Source organism: Caenorhabditis remanei, chromosome V (genome assembly GCF_010183535.1).
Source record: "Caenorhabditis remanei strain PX506 chromosome V, whole genome shotgun sequence".
Classification (NCBI taxonomy): Eukaryota; Metazoa; Nematoda; class Chromadorea; order Rhabditida; family Rhabditidae; genus Caenorhabditis; species Caenorhabditis remanei.
In genome coordinates, this window is record NC_071332.1 from 13,793,328 (window position 1) to 13,819,348 (window position 26,021).

The 26,021-nt window shown below is 38.1% G+C and overlaps 9 protein-coding genes across 9 annotated transcripts; 6 read left to right on the plus strand and 3 right to left on the minus strand.

The window, feature by feature from the left end:
* Positions 1–866: 866 nt before the first annotated feature.
* On the plus strand, positions 867–2,190 carry GCK72_019766 (uncharacterized protein; the record flags this gene model as incomplete). Its single annotated transcript, XM_003098535.2, has 8 exons — positions 867–959; positions 1,007–1,167; positions 1,235–1,381; positions 1,437–1,513; positions 1,566–1,735; positions 1,785–1,847; positions 1,894–2,033; positions 2,082–2,190. 8 exons carry the CDS (start codon positions 867–869, stop codon positions 2,188–2,190), a joined length of 960 nt encoding a protein of 319 aa, XP_003098583.2.
* Positions 2,191–3,151: 961 nt separating this feature from the next.
* Positions 3,152–6,332, plus strand: GCK72_019767 (uncharacterized protein; the record flags this gene model as incomplete). The annotated part of the gene is made up of 5 exons (XM_053733213.1): positions 3,152–3,249; positions 3,299–3,392; positions 4,328–4,467; positions 5,343–5,517; positions 5,796–6,332. 5 exons carry the CDS (start codon positions 3,152–3,154, stop codon positions 6,330–6,332), a joined length of 1,044 nt encoding a protein of 347 aa, XP_053582126.1.
* A 575-nt stretch (positions 6,333–6,907) lies between these two features.
* GCK72_019768 (uncharacterized protein) lies at positions 6,908–9,394 on the plus strand (the record flags this gene model as incomplete). The annotated part of the gene is made up of 7 exons (XM_053733214.1): positions 6,908–6,966; positions 7,377–7,629; positions 7,748–8,100; positions 8,283–8,309; positions 8,545–8,788; positions 8,835–9,176; positions 9,269–9,394. The coding sequence occupies 7 exons, from the start codon at positions 6,908–6,910 to the stop codon at positions 9,392–9,394; spliced, it is 1,404 nt and encodes a 467-aa protein (XP_053582127.1).
* A 1,281-nt stretch (positions 9,395–10,675) lies between these two features.
* GCK72_019769 (uncharacterized protein) lies at positions 10,676–13,414 on the plus strand (the record flags this gene model as incomplete). Its single annotated transcript, XM_003098569.2, has 5 exons — positions 10,676–10,824; positions 10,888–11,242; positions 11,335–11,505; positions 11,554–13,057; positions 13,110–13,414. 5 exons carry the CDS (start codon positions 10,676–10,678, stop codon positions 13,412–13,414), a joined length of 2,484 nt encoding a protein of 827 aa, XP_003098617.2.
* Positions 13,415–13,525: 111 nt separating this feature from the next.
* Positions 13,526–14,916, minus strand: GCK72_019770 (uncharacterized protein; the record flags this gene model as incomplete). The annotated part of the gene is made up of 5 exons (XM_003098546.2): positions 13,526–13,712; positions 13,759–14,033; positions 14,081–14,396; positions 14,494–14,706; positions 14,759–14,916. 5 exons carry the CDS (start codon positions 14,914–14,916, stop codon positions 13,526–13,528), a joined length of 1,149 nt encoding a protein of 382 aa, XP_003098594.2.
* Positions 14,917–15,772: 856 nt separating this feature from the next.
* Positions 15,773–16,226, plus strand: GCK72_019771 (uncharacterized protein; the record flags this gene model as incomplete). Its single annotated transcript, XM_053733215.1, has 2 exons — positions 15,773–15,812; positions 15,856–16,226. 2 exons carry the CDS (start codon positions 15,773–15,775, stop codon positions 16,224–16,226), a joined length of 411 nt encoding a protein of 136 aa, XP_053582128.1.
* Positions 16,227–16,426: 200 nt separating this feature from the next.
* On the minus strand, positions 16,427–16,657 carry GCK72_019772 (uncharacterized protein; the record flags this gene model as incomplete). The annotated part of the gene is made up of 1 exon (XM_053733216.1): positions 16,427–16,657. One exon carries the CDS (start codon positions 16,655–16,657, stop codon positions 16,427–16,429), a length of 231 nt encoding a protein of 76 aa, XP_053582129.1.
* Positions 16,658–17,395: 738 nt separating this feature from the next.
* On the minus strand, positions 17,396–17,938 carry GCK72_019773 (uncharacterized protein; the record flags this gene model as incomplete). The annotated part of the gene is made up of 4 exons (XM_053733217.1): positions 17,396–17,465; positions 17,515–17,630; positions 17,681–17,738; positions 17,787–17,938. The coding sequence occupies 4 exons, from the start codon at positions 17,936–17,938 to the stop codon at positions 17,396–17,398; spliced, it is 396 nt and encodes a 131-aa protein (XP_053582130.1).
* Positions 17,939–24,455: 6,517 nt separating this feature from the next.
* Positions 24,456–25,935, plus strand: GCK72_019774 (uncharacterized protein; the record flags this gene model as incomplete). Its single annotated transcript, XM_053733218.1, has 5 exons — positions 24,456–24,602; positions 24,654–24,979; positions 25,207–25,300; positions 25,345–25,682; positions 25,731–25,935. 5 exons carry the CDS (start codon positions 24,456–24,458, stop codon positions 25,933–25,935), a joined length of 1,110 nt encoding a protein of 369 aa, XP_053582131.1.
* Between the last annotated feature and the right edge of the window lie 86 nt (positions 25,936–26,021).

The following is a 26,021-nucleotide window of genomic DNA, read 5'->3' on the forward strand; positions in this document are numbered from 1 at the left end:
CTTCTTTTCCTTCTCCATTCCTCCTTGCTCAAAACATGTTTTCGTTGAATACATGAAGAAGACGTGGCCGCGTGGCCTAATGGATAAGGCACCAGACTTCGGATCTGGGGATTGTAGGTTCGAGTCCTGCCGTGGTCGAAAACTTTTTTGTGTCTTTGAAAATGGTATTCAGATGGGGGAAGGATTAGATATTTTTGGAAAGAAAAACGATCAAAAAGCATTGTACTTTTATGGAAACAAAGAGATATAAAAAGCAGTAAAAAGTACATGTATTAATACCGAACTATGTATAACCCTTTGTCTCCCGGGATCGAGTAAGACGCTGCACTTGTCTGTATGTACTACATATAAAAATATTTTTCAGCATCAGCATGCCAAATCTCTTCCTCTTCCTCTCCCTCTCACTCTCTTTCTCACAGACTGTGTTAATTTTGTGAGAAGTGTTCTACAGCACAATCCCACTGAATACTTTTAACCGGATCTGAATGTCTCACCAATCACATGAACAACTTGAATCACTCTCTAGCAAGCTTGCAAAGATTCAGCAAGTGTGCTCTACTAGACATTTGCTTTTCCGCAAGAAAACTGGTTCTACTCAACTAATTAAGACATCGACTAAAACGTGCTCCACAGACCACTCGGATGACTCCTCCCTCTAATCAGACTTTTCAAAGTGATGTTATGAAACGTGATTCAAAATCTCGCTGCTTTTTTCCCTAAGCTCCTCTTCAGGGATTCATGTTTATTTTCTACTCATTTTACTTCTGATCATAATCATTCCATTTCATTTTCCATACAAAATATACTCTATTTTTCAGACTAATCGCGCCTTGACTTGAAATCAGATACCTTCGAAACCGTCCTAGATGGTCGTCCGTAATGTGACTGCGATGAAGATTCTAGACCAGAGTTTTATCTATTCCAGCGATGACGCTCTGGTAGGATCAATGGTTTCTGTGGTGAGTTTTGTTCAAAACTTATAGAATAAACTTTATGAATATTTCAGGAATGTTTTATTGGATTCTGGATGATCTTTGCTGTCATTGTGGGATGTCACAGAATTCCAGCTATGCGCAGTCCATTCGGAATACTCATGATGAATCAGAACATTACTCAACTCATTGCATGCCTCACTAGTGGAAGCTTCTTCTTCCTGGGAGTGTTACTGTAGGTTTCAGCTTGGCTTGACTTTGTTGGCCTGGAAATTACCGAATAAGAGTCTGATACATTTTAGGAATATCAAAGTCGTGTTGGATCACAGCAACTACTTCGGAAACTTCACCATTTGTCTGCTGCCGGTGGTTATTGGAAGCTTCTTCTTGATGTCTTTGAATAGATTCTGTGCGTCGACAATGGTTTTTACTTATAAAACTATTTTCTCGTAAGTTTCAGTTTCAATTTTACAGAGATATAGATAAAATATAACATTTCTTTAGTAATGAGAATATACGTCGCTTTATAATTTTCAACTGGGCTTTCTCAGGTGTCTTCTGGGCCTGGGTGATCTTATCACGTTAGTTTCCTTCCAGTAGGCAGCAATACTCTAATGAGAATTCTATTTTCAGGTGAATGTAATTTCGTCTTCTTTCACTACGGATGGATTTTCACTGGAGATGTCTACACTGAAATCTGTAGAGATCTTATAATTACTTACAATACTGTCGTCCAACTCACCATGACATCTCTCATTTTCGTGTTGGATGTGGCCACTCTCTGTATCTTGGTCTGTGGGAGAGTGAGTTTTAATAGAAGGAAAACTGTATAAAATGAACCAAAATGTTCAGGGTCGTGTCTACAAGAAACAGAGTGCCTCCGTCCGTAAACGAGAGATGAGTTTTGCAGGGCAGGTGAGGCTACACTTTACAGTAATCATTTCACCTCATAACTATTCAGGTCTTAATCCAAGGAATCGTATTCTTTATGCACGGTTTCTGGTACGATATGGGATACTCTTGGCTTCCTGGAAACGATGAGAGATGGAAGTACTTCTTCACTACCTCGTTCTCTTCTAACTTGCTTCACACGTTTGATCCGTAAGTTCGTTTCTGTCTGATTCTGCTCTTCTAATATTCATTTTCCAGTCTCATCGTATTCCTCTTCAACCCCGAATTCCGTAGATGGATCATCAGATTCCATCACTCCGCTTTCAAAAAGAACCAAGTGACTGCCGTCTCAGCAATATCCAGTTGAACTTTATACTCCCCCGGTACCTGCTCATTCCATTATCTAAATGTTTCCTCTCCTCAAGTTTCACATTTTGTTCAAATCCAATTAACTAACTTCATTTTCGGAGGTTTGCTTATATTTTTGTTTACTCGAATTCTATTTATTCGGTCGAGGGAGAAGTGTTCAATAAATCAAAGTTTGAAAAATTTGAACATTGAAAGAATGCATCTAGAGTGGGAACTGACAAAAGACATTCAGATTTTCGGACGGACAGAGAGACAGACAGATGGACAGCTGCAATGAACATTCAGATAAAATCCAGGCTTCTCAATGACATCATTCCATATTTAGGCGAGTTTTCCAGATTCTAAATCGGAAAAATTTCAACAACTGAACAGGCATCTGTTTCCAGATTGGTTGAAGACAGCCATCGGACATTTGGACATTCGGATCAATATGAAAATATAGAGAGGAAGGCCAGGTGGAATTTATTTCTAGATAAAAGTACAGCTAGACTTTTTTTCCAACATCGGGAAACTAGGACTCGTGATCACTCATAAACCCGTCGATCCCCCAATTTCTCCGGTTTTCCATACGGAAATTTCTAACTTGTTCCCTGTTTCCCCCAGTGTTACCTCAAACTCTTCAACCAACCCACTCTCTTTTTCTTGCTTAGAAAGTGTCCAAACCATCAATTATCCCTCAATTTGCTCTTTGTAGTCATGCATTTCTGTGCTGATGTTGAAAAGAAAAAGTGAAGGGAAAAAAGTAGGCGGAGACCAGTCAAACCCTGAAATTATGATACCTTTGGAAGTGACAAAACAGCTGCTTTTCGTGTTTTCTAAAATTGGAGACACATTCCTTCCTTCATTCGTGCTCTCTGCTTGGATTCTATGATCTACAAGTGTCAAGTGTCGACGTCAGTAAATGGTGTAAGTCGGGGCGATTTTCTATTTTGAGTGTGTATGTCTGTCTGTCCACGTGTATGTCGATATATCCGGATGTCTGCTGCCCATCCAATTGTCCTAAAGACAGCATGTTCTATTCTATGTATTACACCCCGAAGTTTGAAATTCTTCGGATGTTATTCTCTCTTTTTTTTAAATGTTTAAATTTGTCATACATCTTTCAGATCGACATTTCGAAATGACTCGTATTTCAAAGAGGCCGATGAAAATTACAAGTTTGGACCAGAAGATACACTTATTGGGATAATTATTAGTTCTGTAAGTTTTTGATTTTTTGTTACTTTTGAAGAGCAACCATGTCAATTGATCACTTGATATCATTTTAGCATTAGAGAGAGCTTCTTTCCTTGTGTTACTCTTTTTTTCAGGTTTGCATATTAGGTGTCACTATCCAGTCAGCTGTTGTCACTGGGGCTTATAATATCAAAAATATCAAGGGATCTGTTTTCGGGGCTCTTATTCTAAATGAGACGTTTGGACAGTTTGCAGCCACTGTTTTCAGTTTTTCATTCTTCTTTTTTGGATTAACTTTGTATGTTTTCACTGCAAAATTTGGGTGAGAAGACATGATATATTTCAGAAATTGGTTAGCAATTGTTAGTCATTCTGAAATATTTGGAAACATTTCTTTGATTATTTTCCCAATTATTCTGGGATCTCATACATTGATGGCTTTCAACAGATTCTGTGCTTCCAGTATGCCATTTAGCTATAGGAAAGTTTTCAGGTAAGTTGGGAATGCGCTCTGTTGGTAACTTTTAGAGCTCCTTATCGCTGTGTAACTTTCAGTCCGAAAACAGTTATAATCTATATAATAATCAATTGGACAGTTCCACCTGTGGTATATTCCTATTTCTATATTTTTCACGGGTGTTATTTTCCATTTTTCCAATTTGGATGGGTGTTTATGGAAGCTCTGAGGAATGAGGTATCGAAAATTCATCATCTTTCTAACCTAAAATTTCTCAAAAATTTTAGAAATGTGGCTCTAAACTTCTCCTTTTAAGTTTAACCTTCCAATTTTTGTTGGTTTTTGCCATCTCGGTGTTCGATATTGTCACTTTTATCATACTGGTAACTTGTCGTCGAAAAATTTTCAAATCACAAAGTAAAGATATTCGAAAACGGGAGATCAATTTTGCAATGCAGGTTTCTTAACTATGCACATGCGCTCTATTGATAATATCTTTTAGGTATTAGTCCAAGGATCAGTAATGATGTTTGTTGGGATGTGGTATGTGTCTGGATATACATTTCTGCCTGGAAAGAGATTAGACTGGAAGATATTCACAACAACTACGCTTTCTTCAACTGGAGTCAACTGTATTGCACCGTGAGTTGGAGTGCAGTAGAGCACAAATTCGTATTTTCCATCTAAACAATAAACGTTACGAATTACAGAATAGTCATATGTTTCTTCAATGCAGAATATCGTCGATGGATTATATCATTGATTCGCAAACGAAGATCTGGTCATAGTCTGTCAGTAGTGACTAGCAGAGTGTCAGATAAATTTTGAATGGATATTTTGTTGTATATCTTTCATAATTAATAAATTATTTCGAAAAAAATGTCTGAATCATTGAAAAACTGAAAAAACTTGTTACGTCGAATGAAAACCCTAATTCAAACTCCCGCCGTTTGTTTTGGCCGTGGAAGAGTGTGCGCGGACTAGCAGGCGACTTTCTCTTCCATTTCGGCCAAATCAATTTTCGAACGATTTTTCAGCCGTTTTCTTTCACTTCCCGTCGTTTTGTGTAGTTTTCTTATTCGAAAACTGAAAAGCACAAAACAGATTCAATTTTCGAAAAAAAAACGCGTTAGTTTCGTGCATTGTTCCCTAGAAACTATTGTTGTTTTTCTCGTTATTCGTTCTTCCCCGTTTGCAATACTTTTTCAACTATGTTTCGTAATGATTCTGTCTTAAAAGCTAGTTTTTGTGAAACTAATAACTTGTTTCATGTGTTTTATTTGAAAAATTTAGAGAAATTCAACACAGAAATAAATATTTTTATAATAATCAAATCCAAACAACTGACAATAGCTCTTCGTATACTTATATCGTCGTCTGATCTCAATGTATGGTTCTAAGTAGCACTTTACGTCGTTAATTCATATGACATTATTTATGCTCAATCATGTTGATTTTCTTTCTTCCGCTGGCCGGTTTTTTGTACTTTTTACCTAAATAACTTTGCAATTTTCCAGCAAAATGACTACGGCCCATCGTCCGACCTTTTTCCCGGCTCGCGGAGGAACCGCCCGTGGTGAGGGTGATCTGTCGAAGCTCTCGGCTCAATATTCGTCAAAAGACATGCCATCGCACACAAAAATGAAGTACAGACAAACCGGACAGGGAACTGAGGAAGACTTGAGAAAGAAGGTGAGAAAAAAATCAACGAAAATGAGAAAAACTAGTTATGGAAGTTCGAATGAACTCGGAATATTTGTCTGGAGATAAAAGTTTAATTTTTCTAGTTTTTAAAATCTCCGCCGTTGATGTTGCTGAAATTTCATTTTTTTTGAGTCATAACTCAATACTGAAACTGTAGACAACACAATCTCAAAATTCCAGTTTTGCTTTTAAATCTAAATAACTAATTTGGATCATTTGAATATCCGCAAAGCTATAGATGTCGTCAACCTAATTAATTTTTTCAGGATCTCCGCCGTGAATTGGAGGACAAGGAGCGCAATGCAATCCGTGAGAAACGTGCACGTGAATCTGCCTCATCTACATCCTCTTCTAGTCACTCAAAACGTCAACGGATGGATCAAATCGCCGCTGAATCGGCTGCAGCCGTGGACGCAGATGAAGCTGTCGACGAGTTGAACTCATCAGATGACGATGATTCGGATGAGGATGACACTGCCGCATTGATGGCAGAATTGGAGAAAATCAAGAAAGAAAGAGCCGAGGAGAAGGCTGCAAGAGATGAAGAGATCAAAGAGAAAGAGGAGAAACAGAGAATGGCGAATATTCTGGCAGGAAATCCATTGTTGAATGAGGGACCAAGTGGATCATCTGGAGCATCGACTTCTGCTGGGGACTTCACTGTAAAGAGGCGATGGGATGATGATGTTGTATTCAAGAATTGTGCGAAAGGAGTTGAGGAGAGAAAGAAGAATGTCACATTCATTAATGACGCCATTCGATCAGAATTCCACAAGAAATTTATGGATAAATACATTAAATAATTGTGTTCCTTCAGTTCTGAATTCTTGAATAATTTTGTCTTCTGTCCATTTCGTTGTGGGGAATCATGAGTTAAAGTTGGAAAATCTGAGTAGTAAAAAGCCCAGTTTTCGACAAATTCGCAACATTTCGTTTCGAGACCTCATGATTTTCAATGTTTCTACAAATTTCCCCCATGGTTTTGTTTATTTTTCTGTCTTTTTTCTCTTTTGTCTCATGATTCATCAACAACCATCCTCACTTTCCCCTCTATTTTTTCGATTTTCTACCATCATTTCTCTGTTTTCCCTCCAATTTTCTACTTGTTTCATTTTATTCAAAATTCCCTTTTCATCGTATTTCAATCTAATTTCAACACCAATAAAAGTGATATTTTATAGTTTCTACCCCTTCTCTTCAGACACTCCACTCATTAACTTATAGATGTAGTTATTATCAACTTTTCAAGTACTTTTGTCCTTCTCCTTTGTATTTCGCTCTTATCAGTTGATATGATAACGAATGCACACACAGAATGGCTCGTTTTAAGTAACAGTCCATTCCCATCTCTTTCTTTTTAATTTTTACATTTTTCCATATGGTGCAGATGTCGACGTCGTCACGGAAGGCGCTCGTCTTCGTCGTAACGTTTGTCAGGTAAGAAAAAAATAGAAAAGTTATTTTTCGGAATCAGATGTGAAAAGTGAATGAAGTTAAATAAAAATCGAAAATAGATAATGTTAGATTGCCAAAGGGCAACTGTTTATAACAAATAACTATTATTTCATTAGTTGTCTCTTCAATACGCTAACTTTGACTTCACGAGGTACAACTCATGAATGATAAATTAGCCAGAAAATAAAATTTTAACGGTTTTTTTACATTCAGATGATATGAAAACTCGTTTTTCGGTTTATTTTTCGGAAAAAATCGACAAATGAGCGATAACTTCGCTCCTCAGACCAAGTTTTTCTACAGGTTTCCTAGAGGTTTCACAATTTTGGCTGATTTTCAACAGTTTCTATTCGATTTCTCATTCTCCCAAACCAAATTTCGCCTTATTTCAGTTACGGCCTATACCACGCGAGCAGAAAATCATTATCCGGAGTGAAATCGTCGATAAAATCAGATTGGTTGAGTAACACCTCTGGACACGAACCATTATTCGCAAATGAAGCAGACGCCAAGCACTTTTTGGGGTCATTGGATGCCATTTTCATGGCTGCATATGCTGCGGCTCTCTTCTTTTGGGGATGGTTGGGTGATCGTCTCAACCCGAAATACGTTGTAGCTGCTGGAATGATTGGATCTGCTGTCACGGTAAGAAAATCCACAGGAGTAGCAGGAGTATGCCTGCGAACATGTCGAAAGTAGCTAGTCGTCATTGCGCTAGCATATTCTCTTCGAAATGTTTGTAATACTTTCTCAACCATTTCAGCTCACTCTATTCGGAACAATTCCAAAATGGCTCAATTTCTATCATGCCCCTTATTATGTCATCACTTACATCGCGTTCGGTCTTGTTCAAGCCTGTGGATGGCCCAGTGAAATCGCGATCATGGCCAACTGGTTCGGAAAAGGAAATCGTGGATTCGTGATGGGTGTATGGGCGGCATGTCAACCAGTTGGAAATATATTCGGATCGATTTTTACTGCAATGGTTCTTCCATTGGGTTATGAATATACTTTCTTGCTCAATTCAGTGCTCATTGCTGTTGGTGCAATCGTTGTAGTGACAGCTATTGATTCATCACCAAACGAAGAACAGGAGGCTGGAGTTGAGGCTAATAGGTGAGTAGTAATGACAAGAAGACTTACAGACAAGAAGACATTAACTGCACATAGACAGACTTACAGACATGCATACAGTCGGCACTTATTATTTTAAACGGGCCTCACGTGACCCTGACTTTTCCTTTTCAGTTATATCCCATTCAGAATTTTGAACCGAAACTAAAATTTTGTTTTTGTAGAATCCGACTACTCCGCCGGTCTAACAGGTGGGACTCTAATTCTAGAAAGTTCGTTATTACTTCTGTTTTGTAGTGGTTTTTGCATGTAATTTGAGTTTTCGTAAGCCCAACATAGCTGACAGTTTTATATTTACAATAAGTTTTAGCATGTAATCCCACTTCTCACTGATTCTAGTCACTCATCTCGAGTTTTCTGAGTTTTCCACTTCCTCAACACCCTTCCATGTTCAATTTCTTTGTGAAAATGTCTAAATTATTCCAGCAACGAACCGCATCACAACTTCCACGGCGAACCCATTTCCCTATTCAAAGCAATTCTTCTTCCCGGAGTTCTCGCCTATTGTATCTGTAACGCATGTCTGAAACTTGTGAATTACGCCTTCTTCTTCTGGCTTCCATTGTATTTGACTGATGCATATCACTGGGAAGAATCACAAGCAGATCAATTGAGTATTTGGTACGATTTCGGTGGAATTATTGGAAGTGTTTTGGGTGGATATATTACGGTGAGTTGATGAGGAAATAGTTCGTCGTTTATCTGCTTCTTTTCAGGACAAAATGGGCAAACGATCCCCTCTTATCGTTGCGATGCTCATATGTTCCATCGGATCTCTCTACTTCTACGCTCACGTCGGTCCATACATGTTCTGGAATGCTCTCGTAATGACAACTGTCGGTGTGACTGTATCTGGACCATACAATTTGATCGTTGGCTCAATTTCGATTGATCTCGGATCACAACCGGCACTCGCTGGAAACACACAGGCAATGTCTACAGTATCCGGATTGTTGGATGGTACTGGATCAGCTGGATCGGCTATTGGACAACTATTCATTCCGATTATTCAAGATGATTTGGGATGGAAGGCTGTTTTCTATGTATTTATGCTATTGGTAAGCTATTCGTCGCTCAAATTCTATATTTTTTGAATGTTTTCTGCCAATTTTTCTGCTCTGTTTTCTCTCCAAACACATTCTTATTTCAGAATGGATTTGCCATCCTCGCTATCCTCAAACGTTGCATCATCGACATGAAATCTCTCCGGAAATTGCGAAGCGGAGAAGAATCGCCTCTTCTCAATGATGGAGAAGGCGGTGAACACGAAGACTAATTCTAACACTAATTTATGCACTTCTTAATCTAACATTTCTATTAATTCACATCACTAATGGCCCCAAAATTTCCCGTTGTTTTTTGTACATGTTGATATATACGGATTCCACTATCAGATTCTAAAACAAATTCACTCTTCATTTGATTGTTTCCGCCTTTTTCCCTTCCCATACCGGGTATTTTCACTTCAATTTCAACTTTTCCATGTTCTGTGCAATGTTTAGAGTTTTATGAACCAAATAGAATTAATAAATTCCTGTGAATGCATGAGCTATTGGTTGAAATTTAGAGGCCCCACAAATCGGGGAGAAACGTGGTGCGGGAAACACGAAACGGGGAGAAACAAATCGGGGAAATACTATTCGGGGAAATACAATTCGGGGAGAAAGGGGCGGAGTCGCGAAAAAACTGTGCGGCAGTTGCAAAAAAATTTGCTCATGGTAATTTTTCCTCTTAAAAATTACTGTAAAAAATTTGTTTTGCAACTGCCGCACAGTTTTTTCGCGACTCCGCCCCTTTCTCCCCGAATTGTATTTCCCCGAATGGTATTTCCCCGATTTGTTTCTCCCCGATTCGTGTTTCCCGCACCACGTTTCTCCCCGATTTGTGGGGCCTCGAAATTTAATGAGTCATCGCTTGAAATTGGCAACGACACGCCATTATTCCGCCAAAGCGCCTTGTTTACCGTAAATCGACAGGGAATAATTGAAGTGTTTGGAGTCTTTCTAGCCGGGTTTTGGATGGTTTCAAGCTCATTTTTCATAAATTTAAAGTATTTACATCGAATTTGTGATCGTAATTTTGATAAAGTATATCAGGAATTCCGTTAATGAGTGCAGTTTTCGAGAAGAAGAGAGACATTTTGAAAATACAACGAAGTTCTCTCCGTTTTCAGAAAATCTTGCAGCTAGCCACTTCAACTTCGAATATCTGTTAGAAAAATGTCATAATAAAAGTCATAAAAATCAAAAATCTTGAGTTCAAAAGAACAATTTGCAGGGCAGAATTCAACATATGTGTTGATGATAAACACACCGATGCATAGTCAAACAGAGAGAAATAACGTTTGGAAAAATTTCGCAATTTCCGCATTGAATGGAGTTGATATATTCTAAAAGTTTATGAATTTTGAAGTATTTATTCCTGATTCTCTGTAATACTAACCTTTTCTTATAACTGAATATTGAAAATTGAACATGGTAAGCATTTTTTGTGAGATATTCTCCAGAATTTGTCTCTGATTTAGGTGAATTACACAATAAATGAGGTGCGTTCTCTGATGGGACGCACACGAAATATTCGTAATATCTCTGTAATTGGTAATAATGAACACGGGAAGACGTCCGTTACGAACTGTCTCACTTCGAGTGCTGGGATAATGATTATGGAGAAAGATACAACGGAAATGTATATTACTGTCACATCGGCGTGAGTAATAGATGCATAAATATACAGACTCTTTGTCATTTACACAGGGATTTTGATTTTCAGAGCAATTTCACTCGAACTCAAAATGAAAAATGATGATTTGGATTTCGTGAAAGGAGAAGACCAAATGGAAACTGTCGAAATTGATGGGAAGACAGAAAAAGTGAATAGTTTCCTGATCAATCTAATTGAATCACCCCGTCTTACTAACTTCTCTCCTGAAATGTCTTCTCAACTTCGTATCGTCGATGGAGCCATTGTAGTTGTTGATTGTGTCTCTGGTGTTGAGATTCAAACGGAATCTGTACTCCGCCAGGCAATTCCTGAACGAGTCAAACAAATTCTTTTTATCAACAAAATGGATAGAACTCTTCTGGAATTGAAACTGGGACCAGAGGAGATTTATCAAACCTTCAAAGTTAGTTTATGCTTGAAATCTAGTCAAAGTCTCTTCATTATATTTCGTGTTGTAAAATCATTCAATTGAGAACCCAATCCAACTTTTCTCAGGATATCGTTGACAACATCAACACCGTAATTTCCACTTTTGGTAATGAAGATGCACCATTTGAACCAATGAATCCATCAATTGGAAATGTCGGATTCGGATCTGCAGTCCAAAGATGGGGCTTCACATTAAAACAGTTTGCTGAAATGTATGCTGAAAAGTTTGGAATCTCGGTGAGTCCTAGTCCCCAATTTGTATTTTAACTAAAATCATAATTCCAGGTTGACAAGATAATGAAAAACCTCTGGGGCAATAGATTCTTTGATTCAACCACCAAAAAGTGGAGTAGCACGAAGACAAATGAAAATCAGAAACGTGGATTCAATCAATTCGTACTTGAGCCAATTTTCATGGTCATGGATGCAACCCTGAATCTTGAAAAAGAGAAAATCGAAACAATCTCCGAAAAACTTGGTGTTGAATTGACTGACTACGAGAAAGATTTAGAAGGACAAGCAGTGATGAAAGCATTCATGAGGAAATGGCTTCCTGGAGGAGACAGTATTCTTCAGATGGCTGCTATCCACTTACCTTCTCCAGTGACTGCTCAGAAATACAGAATGGAAATTTTATACGAGGGATCACTAGACGACGAAACAGCTCTAGCAATCAGAGCTTGCGATTCTAATGGACCACTCATGATGTATGTATCCAAAATGCTTCCAACTTCTAATAAGGAAAGGTTTTACGCATTTGGGCGTGTCTTCTCTGGAAAAGTGGTAACCGGGCAGAAAGCCAGAATTCAAGGGCCAAGTTATGTGTCAGGACAGAAGAAGGATTTATACGAAGCACCGATTAAACAAATTGTATTCTTGATGGGAAGATTCATTGAGTTTATCGATGAAATTCCAGTTGGAAATGTCTGTTGTCTCGTTGGAATCGATCAATATCTTGTGAAAGGAGGGACTCTGACCACATTAAAAGATGCCCATAACATTCGATCAATGAAATACTCTGTCTCTCCAGTAATGAGAGTTTCAGTTGAACCAAAGAATCCAGATGATCTTCCCAAACTTCTTGATGGACTGAAAAGACTAACTGAAGTAGATCCGACGGTTCAGTTTATTAGTGAAGAAGAAGGAGAGCTCTTCATTGCAGGATCAAGCGATCATCATCTGGAGACATGTATCAAAATACTGGAAGACGACGGATACATTCCACTCAACACTTCTGAGCCATTCGTCTTATATCGAGAAACAGTTCTATCCAAGTCTAATCAGCTTTGTATGGCTAAATCACCAAATAAGATGAACAGATTTTTCTGTACTGCGGAACCAGTTCCAGTTGATCTCATTAAAGATCTCGAAAGTGATCACGTTAATGGTATCGAAGGGTACGTATCTAAAGATAATGGAGTGACTCTTGCTAAAAAACATGGAATCGCGGATGCGGATAACATTTGGTGCTTCGGAACTCAAGTTGCTGGACCAAACATTTTATGTGATAACACGAAACACTCTGAATTTAACCATGAAATCAAAAAGTCAGTGATCGCTGGTTTCCGATGGACAACCGCGGAGGGAGTACTTTGTCAAGAGAATATGCGTGGTGTTCAATTCAATATTGTCGATATGAACCTTCATCAAAGGTCAAATGAAAGAGGAAGTGGTCAAATCATCTGTGGATTCCGTCGTAATTTCTATTCATGTGCTCTCACTGCTGAACCACGTCTTCTGGAACCAGTTTATTTGGTGGAAATTCAATGTTTAGAAGACGCCATTGAAGGTAAATTGATAGGTTTTGCGATAGAATTTGAAATTCATCTACATATTTCCAGAAACTTCTGAATTGCTGAGCGGTAGGAGAGGTCAAGTATTTGAAAAATTCAAAACCTTCGGAGCATCAATATTCACCCTGAAGGGCTATTTACCTGTCAACGAATCTATTGGTTTCATAACTGATTCCCGCTCTATCCCGGGTGTTTTGTCCATTCCTCAATATGTATTCGATCACTGGCAGTTGCTACCAGGAGATCCACTTGAAGACGGGACAATGGCGAATAAAATTATGTTGGATATCAGAAAAAGGAAAGGACTCAAAGAGAGTATTCCGGATCTTAATGATTATCTCGATAAGATGTGATTTTTTGTTATTTTCATTTTTGAAAAAATAAAACTCTGAAAATTAGAAAAAATGAATCAATCATTAAAAAATAATATATAAAAATCAAAGAAAAAAGAACAAGAACGATAATTACAGATTATTAACAATCCGATAAGCCTTATTCGGATAAGAAAATTGAGTATTGAATGGGTTGTGCCAAACCAGAAAATAGAATGAGACGTCTGTCTGGAGAATTGTAGCAAGGAGACCGTCACTTCTTTCGATATCGTACCCACGGCGAGCGTCTATTGTGTAGGGACTTTGGATCATATCCATGCTGTAAAAGCTATGATTTTTAGTGAATTTCACACAGAATTACTTACACATAATCTCCGTCTCTTCTCTGTTTATCCCAGAGAACTACATTCAATCCATCGAGAACTTTCACCATTTCAATATTTCTTCCATAAGCAGTCGACAGATCCAGACGACGTAATCCAGGGTTTCCACCTGCCTGCCAGTGCTTGATGAACAAGTTTACGTCTTCTCCGCACAGATTATGACACAGTAATTTCAAGCGCTGGAATTCAAGACTCAGAAGATCTTCACGTGTCATCCACATTGCGTCCAGAAAGCAGATACGTTTCAGATGAAAAATCTGAAAGGAAAACGTCATTTCTTTTTACAAACAAATATTTAACTTACGTCTTTAAAGTCAAAGTACCCCCTGATGAACTGGAAGTTGATCAAAAGTCCTTCCAAATTTCGATAAGTATGCAATAATGACTCCAATCCTCTGTATCCATCTCTCAAATATCCTGACAATTGGATAACCAACCGGTTGTTAAAAATCGGGTGTTCAATGAGCTCTCTGAGTTTTGCGGCTCTTTGATTCAACTCAATTTGAGCAAAACCTGCCCGGAAACGAAATACACTGGAAATATAGTCAAGCATTGGTTTGAGATCTGACTCGAATGATTTTGTTTCGCAGTAGTATTCACGTTGCATGTTGTTCCGTCCACTGAAACAAAGCTGATTGATATTTGAGGACATCAGGATTCAGAGGACACACAGACAGAGACAGACATCGGGACAAACTAGTGAAGAAACATACTCACCGTACTAAAATCGCCTGCTTTCCCATTTGAATTTGCCATCCCCACTCGCAACATTTCTCATCAAAACGGAAAATGAGGTCGGGCTCCTTATAGTTATTTCGAAAAACTATTGATTTTCTTCTGTGCATATTATTGATTTCCACACAGTCAAATTGAAAATTCATCTCCTTAATCAAGCCTCTGATTCTCTTTGATGTTAGCGACAAGTCGAATCTGTAATTATGAATACGAAACTATTTTTGTTTGAAAGAAAATGCAAACTTACACAAAAATGAAATCCATCTGCCTCAAAACATTCTCAAATGCCTTTTGTGGAAGAGCTAGTAGTCTGATACGTGTCCTAATCAATGGAATCGGAGGATCAGAGTTAGCCGCCATGGCAAAGTTCTTGAGGATTGTAACAAGACGTTCGAAATTTTCCATGTTCACTTGTATTGGCGGAAAATATTCAAAACGAGAGATTGAACGGGTTGGGTATGTATTCAAACGAGGAGATGACTATGTAGCTCTGTGGGAAGAAAAATAACGAAAATGAGCTGTGGGAAATCGAGATGACACACGGCGATTGGACCCTCTAGGGCATCTATAGACTTCAGGACTAGCGTCACCCGCCTGCCGGCGGGGTCCGCTATGCTTCCCGGGTCTTCAAGAGTTCCAGGGCCTGCGGCCCTGAGCCAGAGTAAAACCGGGCCTTCGGCCCTGTCTGCCACCTTTATTTTTTTTTTATTAGGCGGGTGACGTTCTTCCCGGGCCTTTAATTATAGCCGCCTACTTACTCCTAATTGAAATGAATGGAAATAAATTTGTTATTGTCACTGTTCTAGGCCTTGGTCATTGAAAGGTCACGAATGTATTTTCACTGAAAAACACTTAAAAATACAAACTTTTCAAGCTAAAAAAAGTGACTTTCACTCTATGGCCCATAGCTCGGTCACCAATGATGGTATCAACACCAAATTTTCCAGGAATGACGGGACAGCCTATTCCTAATAGTCAAATAAAAATTAGGTGAAAATGTGAAAAACGGACAAAGTTATTAACGGTCAACAAAGCGTGACATTTTTGCTAGTGAGAAATGAAAAATTGTAACGTTTTTCAAATTACAAAACATTCACCCCCCATACCTAGTGGGTTTAAGAAGAGAAGGTGGCAGAAAATATTCTTCTAAAAACGTTTTTGACCAAAGATGACCATTACAGGAAAGGTCGGTTCGGTTCAACTTCAGTACAGGAATCGAACGAATATATTTTTCACTCTGAAATATCAAAAATCCACAGAAATGAAGACAAGTTGGTTGCTCCTTGGATACTTATTCATTGGTATTCAGTTCTTCCCTCTGGTAAAAAATAAATATTATTTCAGTTTACTCAACTCTCATTTGGTCTTCGCCAATTCGAAAACGAGAAGATGTCATAGAAACTTCGAGTGATGTGACTGTGTCAGCTTTCGAGAAGCCGATATTCAAGGAGACTTCATCTAAATTTCTAGTAAAGTCGTCGGTTTCTGAGCACTCGTCTACCAGAAAAACCACTCAAGAATCTACAACTCCCACACCATCAAAACGATCAAACAGTAAATCTAAAAATAAGAAAAAGAAGAAAGTGCTTCCGGATTATGGAGAGACGTTCGATTGGAAAAATTTTAATGAGAATGCTACTAAAACCAACGGTTCCAGTGGGATGCTTGTTATGGGAAGTTTGCTCAGCCTCGTCTTCTTTTATTATTTTTCCTGATTAGTAATAAAGGTTTAGTTAGCGACTATGTGAATTGTTGGCTGTTTCCGTATTCTCAAGTCTATTATAACTTTTCTCTGACTCTAAAAAGCGCTGAAAAGTAAACTTGAAACATAACAATATTACAAATCTTTATTTCCAAATAATGTAATCTTCTTTAATTTGATCTGACCGATTGGTTGTTTCCATCCTCTCCCATATCAATGAACGACCATCACTCCTGGATTATTATTGTTGCTATTTCTCTTTCTCATCATGTAGAAGAATCCACCAGCAGCACTTCCAGAGATACATATGAGCACTCCAACCACAATGCACACGATCAAGACAGTTTCAGCATTCTGTTTCTCATCCGCCGACATATCCTCGTATCGTTTTGCCATGACCAATCCAAACAGCAGTGAAGAGATGAGAAGTTGATTGAAAATCATGTTGACAGTGAGAGAAAAACTGTGACTAAATCTTGTCAATCTGAAGATTATTTTCTAAACGTGGCAAGAGGTCAATGCTCTATTTTTTTATTTGTAACGTGACTGAGTTTTCTTTAACTTTTTTCATAAAAAAAAAACTTGACATGACCCGTCTTGAAATCTCGTGCTCTATTTAAATTCATTATAAATAAACCAATTACCCCCAAAGACCTCAGTTTACGTCTCTTCCCTAGACCCCTGGGTAAGAATGAATCTTCTGATCATTGGAGTAGTGCTCTTCGGAGCCACAGTACATCAAAGTACCGCTCACAACTATGAAGAACTTCTCGCAAAACTCAATTACGAAAGAAGAGAATACGCGAAGGCAAACAATATTCCAAACATGTACAAGTTGGTGGGTTAGCCTGTGAAAGCCGGAGCAATTATTTTCATAATATTCTTTCAGGAATGGAACCAACTCGGCAAGTGTCGCCAAGTCTAGCACGAGCCTCCCACAAGTCTAGGCGCACATCTCCCACAAGTGTTACGTAAAAGCAGGCCAAGACTTGTGGGAGATGTGCGCCTAGACTTGTGGAAAGCTTGTCCTAAACTTGTAGATTTGTTGTATTGGCTTTCTCATTTTTGTTCTAAAATGTTTGTATCGATTTAATTTATTTGAAAGAAAAATAGAAAAGAACATAATAACAAATAATGAATATAATAATGGGAACATGAAAAAAGGAACTGGGAAAACATTTGTTAGTTTTCGTTGATGGGATACGGGCTCATGTCGTCGTCGATTGGAGAATCCGATGCGCTTCGGCGAGACCTGAATAAGAATATCAGTATATTTTCAAGTTTTTTTCGAATATTCTTACATTCTCATCACATCTTGAATTGTGTAATTCTCCACATCTAAACCTGCTTCTCGGCGTCTCTGTCTCATTGCCTTCACATCGTCCCATCGGTAGTGCAAATGGCAGAATTTCCGATTCTGAAGACGATATTTGTTTTTTTTTTTTGAAATGCGGATTTCTAACTTACCGAGCAATAAATAAGTTGCTCCAGATCAATGTCGTAGTAGTAGTTACGAAGGTTTTGTCTGTATTAAATGACTGTTGATTATTTATCCCCATAGGAATGGACTCACAGCGAGTAGTAGATGCTTGAATTGATCACTGATTCCACAGTATCCCTCACTTGACGACGATATTTGATTTCGTCGTGAGCCTCGGATCCAAGTTTGATGAAAAACTTGAAAATGATTAGTTCAAGCAGTATTACTGATTTGCACTTACTCATTCTCTTCGTCAATATCTCCAGATAACAAGTTTACTGAAAGATAGCATCCGAGAGCATCGAATCCAAAGTCTGAAAATGAAAAAAATTCCTCGGAGGTAAGAAGAAAAAGTAATAACCTACCATGAAAATGTAGAATAGAAGGTTGTGGTTCAAAGTTCAAGTTGATCATTTCAGAGCTCATCGGTTCCAAAATTTCGAAATTGTCTTCGATTGAGACATTGTTTGATATCCTATTCTCGAACTCTCCGATTTCTCTTATTTTTCTAATAAGGGCGCTATCGAGAATTTCTTATTCAATAACGTTTTTTCTTAACACTCACGTGTTTTTCTCCTGATTTGAACCTTTCTTCTCTCCAATCGTTCCTTTTCTATATCGAATTTTTCTCGAAATGCCGTCCTTTTCATTTTTCTCTGAATACGGTAGTGGAATAAAATCAGTTAGAAAAACCCAAATAAGGTAAACGACATTCGAAAGAGACTGAAAATAAGTGAAAAGTGATAAAAATCGAATAATTAATAAAGAGGTTGAATGCTGAAAAATCAATATTCAAACTTTGGCCAAGACTTGGGAACCAGTCTCTCAATGCGGCGACAGGCGCAAAGTTTGGCCAAGACTTGTGGCAGCCTTCTCCCAGACTTGTGGAGGCGAGGAGTTCGGCCTAGACTTGGCGACACTTGCCGAGAAGAGTTGGCTCAAAAAGGGGAAGCTTTTTCGAGTTACAAGCCAAATTTTCGGTTAATAAAAGTTGGAAGGAATAGAGATGCGATGAGATTCGATAATTGGGTTGAATCATTGGAATGGGCTCACTCAAAGAAATATGTTGTCGACGAGATTGAAGAAATACAAAACACACTCAATTCAAGAGAGCTCGATTTTAATTTAATTTTTTTAATTTCTTTATTTCATCGAAGGGCGGAAACCACTAACACGAGAAAATGGAATGGTTTTTGAATTTACATGTGAGAGATGGTTAATAAAAAGAGAAAGAATACATACATAATGATAATGGGCCTATTCTAGCGGTAGCAAAAAAAAAGCAAAAAACTACTTTTTAATAAAGAAAAAAATAGTTTTCTGCACTTTCTGCTACCTCGAGACTAGCTCCACTATCCATAGGAGGTAAAGTAAAATTAATAATTTGTTGGGTTTAATGACAGGAAATGATTGAGATCATATTTACATATTCTGCTCTTAAAGACAGCTGTGCTCGGTTTAACCGGAAACACCAATTCTGATAAAGAATTCCAACAACGGAGAACTCTATTAGAGAGTATTTGAGAAGATAATTTATTCGAGTTCGTAGTTAGGGATTTGAGATAATATCTATGCCGCCTTAGCCTTGAATGCTCCAAAAATTCGAATATAGGATCATCAATAATAATTTCCTTGGTAACCATCAGTTTATAGGTGAAGATTAAATCAATACATAGTCTTCGATGTTCCAGTGATTTTAGATCACATTCTTCAAGAGCCTCGAAATACGATGAATACGACATTTTGAATTTCTTATAAACTCTGAAAATAAAAGATTTCTGGACTGATTCCAGCATTATGACATTCTCCTTCTGAATAGGTGATGTGACCACAGTGCCATATTCCAGTAGAGGACGAATGTAAACCACGTAACATTTGATGAATACTTTCCACGACGCATATTTAAGGACCGAAAAAAATATATTAATCCTTTGATGAGCTTTCCGAATAATCAGAGCGTGATGATGAGTAAAGCTAAGTTGACTGGAGAAATAGATTCCGAGATCGCGGACTGTGGTCACAGCTGGAATCGACATATCATTCAATTTTAGATTCAGATCATTATCAATAGCTGGTTTGTTTTTGTGCGAGAATATTATATGTTCACACTTCATAGGAGCTACTTTCATCTTCCACGTATCACACCACTTTTCCAACGTTCTTAAATCAGTGTCGATCGACTTGTTACATGGCGAATATATTTTTAAATCGTCAGCAAACAACAAGTGGTTGCTTATGAGTTCGGTTCCAATGCAGTTAATATATAGGAGAAACAGAGTTGGTCCAAGAACTGAGCCTTGAGGGACTCCCGATAACACTGGTCTTTCGCTAGATAAAGTTCCGTTTACCATTACTTGGAATCTTCTGTTAGAAATAAATGAATCAATCCACTTAATCAGTTTGTTTGAAATTCCAAATGATTGTAGTTTGTGAATAAGTTTAGTGATTGGAACAGTATCGAAAGCACGTTGGAAGTCGATATAGATACTATGAGTGTCCAGTCCATTGAGCATATTTGAAATCAGTTTGTTCTGATAAACTAATAATTGAGATACAGTGCTTCTCCGATTCCGAAAACCGAATTGTCGTTTGGAAATTAGTTCAAATTCGGTTAAATGATCCACGACATGTTTTCTCACCATTTTCTCCATAACTTTGCAAATATTTGATGTGAGAGAAATCGGACGATAATTCGAGGGATCAGAACGGGAGCCCTTTTTGTGGAGTGGAAGAACTATGGCAGTTTTCCATAAGCTTGGTAACCTACCGACTCTATAGCTTTCATTGAATATGATTGTTAAAGGAAGAGCAAGAGACGTGCAGGCCATCTTGAGAAATATAGAAGGAATGTTGTCTGGAGACGTGTTATTTCTGCTTTTCAATTTAGACAGTAATAGTTCGATTTGAGCCGGCGAGAATAAAATATCAGTACATGTGGTAATTATTGGATTAGCAATATCAAGAATATCCTGTTTGTCCATGTTGAAATATTCACTAAAACACGATCCAAATAGTTCGGATTTAGACTCATCATCCACGATGACTTCATCACTATGACTGCATTTCATCGATGGTATATCAGTGTTTCCTTTATATTCGGATTTAATAAATTGGAAAAAGTTCTTGGATCAAGGCCAAGACTTGGGAACCAGTCTCTCAATGCGGCGACAGGCGCAAAGTTTGGCCAAGACTTGTGGCAGCCTTCTCCCAGACTTGTGGAGGCGAGGAGTTCGGCCTAGACTTGGCGACACTTGCCGAGAAGAGTTGGCTCAAAAAGGGGAAGCTTTTTCGAGTTACAAGCCAAATTTTCGGTTAATAAAAGTTGGAAGGAATAGAGATGCGATGAGATTCGATAATTGGGTTGAATCATTGGAATGGGCTCACTCAAAGAAATATGTTGTCGACGAGATTGAAGAAATACAAAACACACTCAATTCAAGAGAGCTCGATTTCAAGGAAGCTTTCGAGAAATTTGCCTCAAACAGACGAGGAATTGGATGTCGTTATTGGCAAAGATCTTTTGCTGGAGCGGTTTTCAAAAGAAACTATTCATCTGTGTGCTTTATTGGAACAAAGTAAGTTCGGGGAACTATTTATCAATATAGAATACGACATATTTTCCCGCACTCATTTTTTAGATACACAAACACGAGTCAAATAAGAGGGCCTGCTGGATCGGCTTGTGGCGACGATGATGTGGAAGATGGTTTATGTGTATCGAAGCTTCATGGAGAGTTCAAGCTTTATGAGTTACCACATCCTGCACTTCCTCCTCCTCCTCCCCCTCCTTCTTCTCATCCTCAAACTAACCTACAACCAGAGCCTACAGTAGACTACAGTGCTACTCATGGATACGTAGAACTTCTCGCTAAGTTGAATTACGAGAGAAGAGAGTTCGCAAAAGCGATGAACATTTCAAATATGTACAAACTGGTGTGTTAAGTTTCAACTAGTCTATGGTCATTTTCATGTTTCAGAAATGGAGTGAATCACTGGCGGAAATGGGAAAGAACATGCCGAAAGAGTGGAGAGGACTCCAGCCAAACTATCGATATTTCTTCGTTGGGAGAAATAAAGATGCTATGGACTTGGAAAATAAACTTTTTAATTGGACAGATGCTCAGTTGAAAAACAATTGGTCAGCTCTCAAAAAATGGACTGACAAGAATGAAAACTATTCTGTTTTCCTGTTTGAGCCACTGCTTCCTTTACAAACTAGAATCGGATGTGCTTCTGTTCACAAGGAAATGTCATACCGAGGTTATAGAGGACAGTTGTATGCTGAGTACTCATCTCAATGTTTGATCGGACCAGAGTAAGACATCCGGATAAGAAGACACACAAACCGATTATTTGATTTCAGACGTTCGTTCAAGAACTCGATTCGAAAACTTGGGTTACCTGGTTCCGATTGCGGAGATGATGATGAGGAAGATGGACTGTGTGTCTCGAAACGTGACGGAGATATTGAAGCATTCGGATCACCTCCACATTCTTCTTTCGGAGAAACCGCTCATGAGGAAACAACTCCATCGGATGATGATCTCGGAGAAAACGATAGTGATGCGGAGAGAACACCACGTCCTCCATTGGATAATTCTGACCTCGAAATTGACTGGAAGAAAGTGTAATTGAGGGTCTAATAATGATTATAACAACCGTAATAATGCATATAAATTGTGATAATAAAATTAAAAGTTTTCTAGCTTTGTTGAAACGTGTCGATTCAAGTGGACAGCAAAAATGGTCGCAACAGTGCATCATCAGTTCCAGCTCGCAATTCAGAATCAGAAAACTTAGTAAATTTGCTCTTTTCATAACATTCGGAGACACAATTTGAGTACATTGTTGTCGCTTGGTTTGAACTCTTCAGACTGTTTTGTCTCCGATGGCAGGATTTTTGGATCATTCCGTTCAAATTAAAAATTATCAAAATATAGTCCACCAAATGATATGGGGTCATGTTTCTTGAAGACACCCGCGATGTTGGAATGAGCTTGATTTATCGAAAACTTAGCACAGTAACGAGATGCTTGTTCCGCAATAATCTTCAAAATATCAATTCACATACTTATCATTTAACCCATATTTATCAGTAGTTGTATTTAGATACACAAATAAATTTTGTTTCTACAGAAACTATTTTGTTGCAAGAAAAAATGGCATAGGAGGCAAAGGTCTAGTTTTAGTGGCTAATTTTCTAATTTATTTCATTCATTTGCCAGAGGAATTGTAAATGTAAATGATGAGTTCTATCAGTTTCCGTTTAAGTCGTGAGTTAATTTCACTCATTTTTGTCACATCTTGCCGATCCCATCCAGGTGGCACAACGGAGTCCTTCTATTAGGTTGAGTCATAAGTTTCTTTCTTTTTTTGGTGTTGGACTTTGACTCACGGTTTCTAGATACTGTGATTGTTTATCGACCCAAACTTTTTTGCATTCTAATGAACTTCTCAGTGGCTAACAAACAATGTTTTAAGTTAGTGCACAGACAGTCCAGTCGTGAAAACGACAGTTTTTTCTGTCTCCAATCAAAGTTCTATTTTGAAAAGGTTTTTGATTCTAGTCGGATTTATATCAAAATTCTGTGATTTTCATGACAAAACAAATGGTATTTAAAAAGAAAGACTTTGTCTTGTTATAACAATTCAGTTTTGGATGAAACTCTCCAAGACAAAGAAGTTATGATCAGACGACCGACAGGTATGAGAAAACAATGTTCTCCTGGTTTTAAATCAATTACTAAAATATTGGAGAGAGCATTTATATCAAACTGTTTGTAAAAGTTAGACAGTAACATAAGCAAGTCATGCAACAAAAAACTATATACCAAAGTCATTCGAATAAGTGATAAAACTTGGTTGGATTGTTAAGATTTTCAAACTTTTGAGAATATTAGTGAAGTAGACCTGAGTGAAGTCTAGGTCTCTTTTCAACGCACCCAAACAAGTCTGAATTATTTTGTTACTAGTAATCAACAGTAGATACATTGTTCTAAAATTGTGCAAAATATCTAGTACATTGATTCAAAAGTACGAGCAGTAGGCTTCATCTAACTCAAAAATCACGTGAATTTGATGATGTTGACTTCGGGCTTCTTGCGAAAAAAGACAAATGATGTGAATATCCGAAACAAAATAAATTTAGAAACATCAATGTCTACTCTATTTAATAATAAGCATTTCCACTGATTTCCTTATCTAGCGTTAAAGAAAAATCGAAAATACTCGCACCTCTCTAAATTGCTTATGCTCACCGTTCTTCAAAGACCCGCATTAAACCATCGTTGTTTAGTTCAAATGTCTTTATTGATTTTTTATACATAATTGTACTTGCTTGTTTTAATTCTCAATAGCTCACACACTCTCGTCAACATTTTCTAGGAAAAAAATGGAGTCGAAAAATGGTACCAAAAAAGGATTCATCTAGTGTTTTGACTTGTCTACGGCTGAGATTAAGCAGATGGCGGACGTCAAGTCACAGGTAGAATCACAATGAGTTATAAGTACTGACCAATTATATTTCTCATTATATGAGTTATTAGCCTTCGAGAAATTGCGTGTCAAAAATCATCTCAAAAAAGAAAGAAACTTATGACTCAGCCTAATACTTTAAGGAATTGTCTGCCTGAACTGCCTAACACGCTCTACAAATTACGTGAGCGGCCTTGAAATCTCGTGCTCTATTTAAATTCATTATAAATAAACCAATTACCCCCAAAGACCTCAGTTTACGTCTCTTCCCTAGACCCCTGGGTAAGAATGAATCTTCTGATCATTGGAGTAGTGCTCTTCGGAGCCACAGTACATCAAAGTACCGCTCACAACTATGAAGAACTTCTCGCGAAATTCAACTACGAAAGAAGAGAATACGCGAAGGCAAACAATATTCCAAACATGTACAAGTTGGTGGGTTAGCCTGTGAGAGTCTGAGCAATTATTTTCATTATTTTCTTTCAGGAATGGAACGATGAGCTGGCAAGAGTGGTGGTTGGTTATGGGGACTACAAGCCAAACTTTCGTTATGTGCCGGCTGGAAGGAACAAAGACGCCATGAGATTCGATAATTGGGCCGAATCATTGGAATGGGCTTATTCAAAGAAAAGTGACGTTGACGAAGTTGAAGAGATACAAGAACTATCGAGAATGGAAGAGTCCAGCCCACTACTGGTCCTTGAGAGGTTTACCTCGAGTATTAGAGGAATCGGGTGTTATCCTTTACCTACCAACTATACGACTTCAAACTTCCACAACGTATATTCTTCCATATGCCTAATTGGACCGAAGTAAGTTTCTTACAGTTAAACAAATGATAGATTAGCACAAAATTATCTTTAAGAGCTACAAACACGAGTCAAATAAGAGGGTCTGCTTGATCGGCTTGTGGCGACGATGATGTGGAAGATGGTTTATGTGTATCGAAGCTTCATGGAGAGTTCAAGCTTTTTGAGTTGCCATATCCTCCACTTCCTCCTCAAAGAAACCTACAACCAGGGCCTACAGTAGACTACAGTGCTACTCATGGATACGTAGAACTTCTCGCTAAGTTGAATTACGAGAGAAGAGAGTTCGCAAAAGCGATGAACATTTCAAATATGTACAAACTGGTTTGTTCAGTTTCAACTAGTTCATGATGATTTTCATGTTTCAGAAATGGAGTGAATCACTGGCGGAAACTGGAAAGAACATGCCGAAAGAGTGGAGAGGACTCCAGCCTAATTATCGATATTTCTTCGTTGGGAGAAATAAAGATGCTATGGACTTGGATAACAAACTATTCAATTGGACTGAATATTATATGATGAACGATTCGCCCGCATTCACAAAATGGTCTGAGAAGAATGAAAACTATACTGTTTTCCGGTTTGAACCACTGCTCCCTCTGCAAACTAGAATTGGATGTGCTTCTGTTCATAAGCAAATGTCATACCGAGGTTATAGAAGACAGTTGTATGCTGAGTACTCATCTCAATGTTTGATCGGACCACAGTAAGACATCCGGATAAGAAGACACACAAACTGATTGTTTGATTTCAGACGATCATTCCATACGGTGAAATATGGTCCACCTGGTTCCGATTGTGGAGATGATGATGTGGAAGATGGACTGTGTGTCTCGAAACTTGATGGAGATATTGAAGCATTTGGATCTCCTCCGCCGTCTCTCGGAGAAACCGTTCATGAGGAAACTACTCCATCGGATGATGATGATGACATGGAAGTTAACTGGAAGAGATTGTAATTCTAGTTATTAATATGGGTCTCGTAATAATAAATAAATATAAATTGTGTGAATAAAAGATTTGCAATGAGAGATTGTAAAGATTT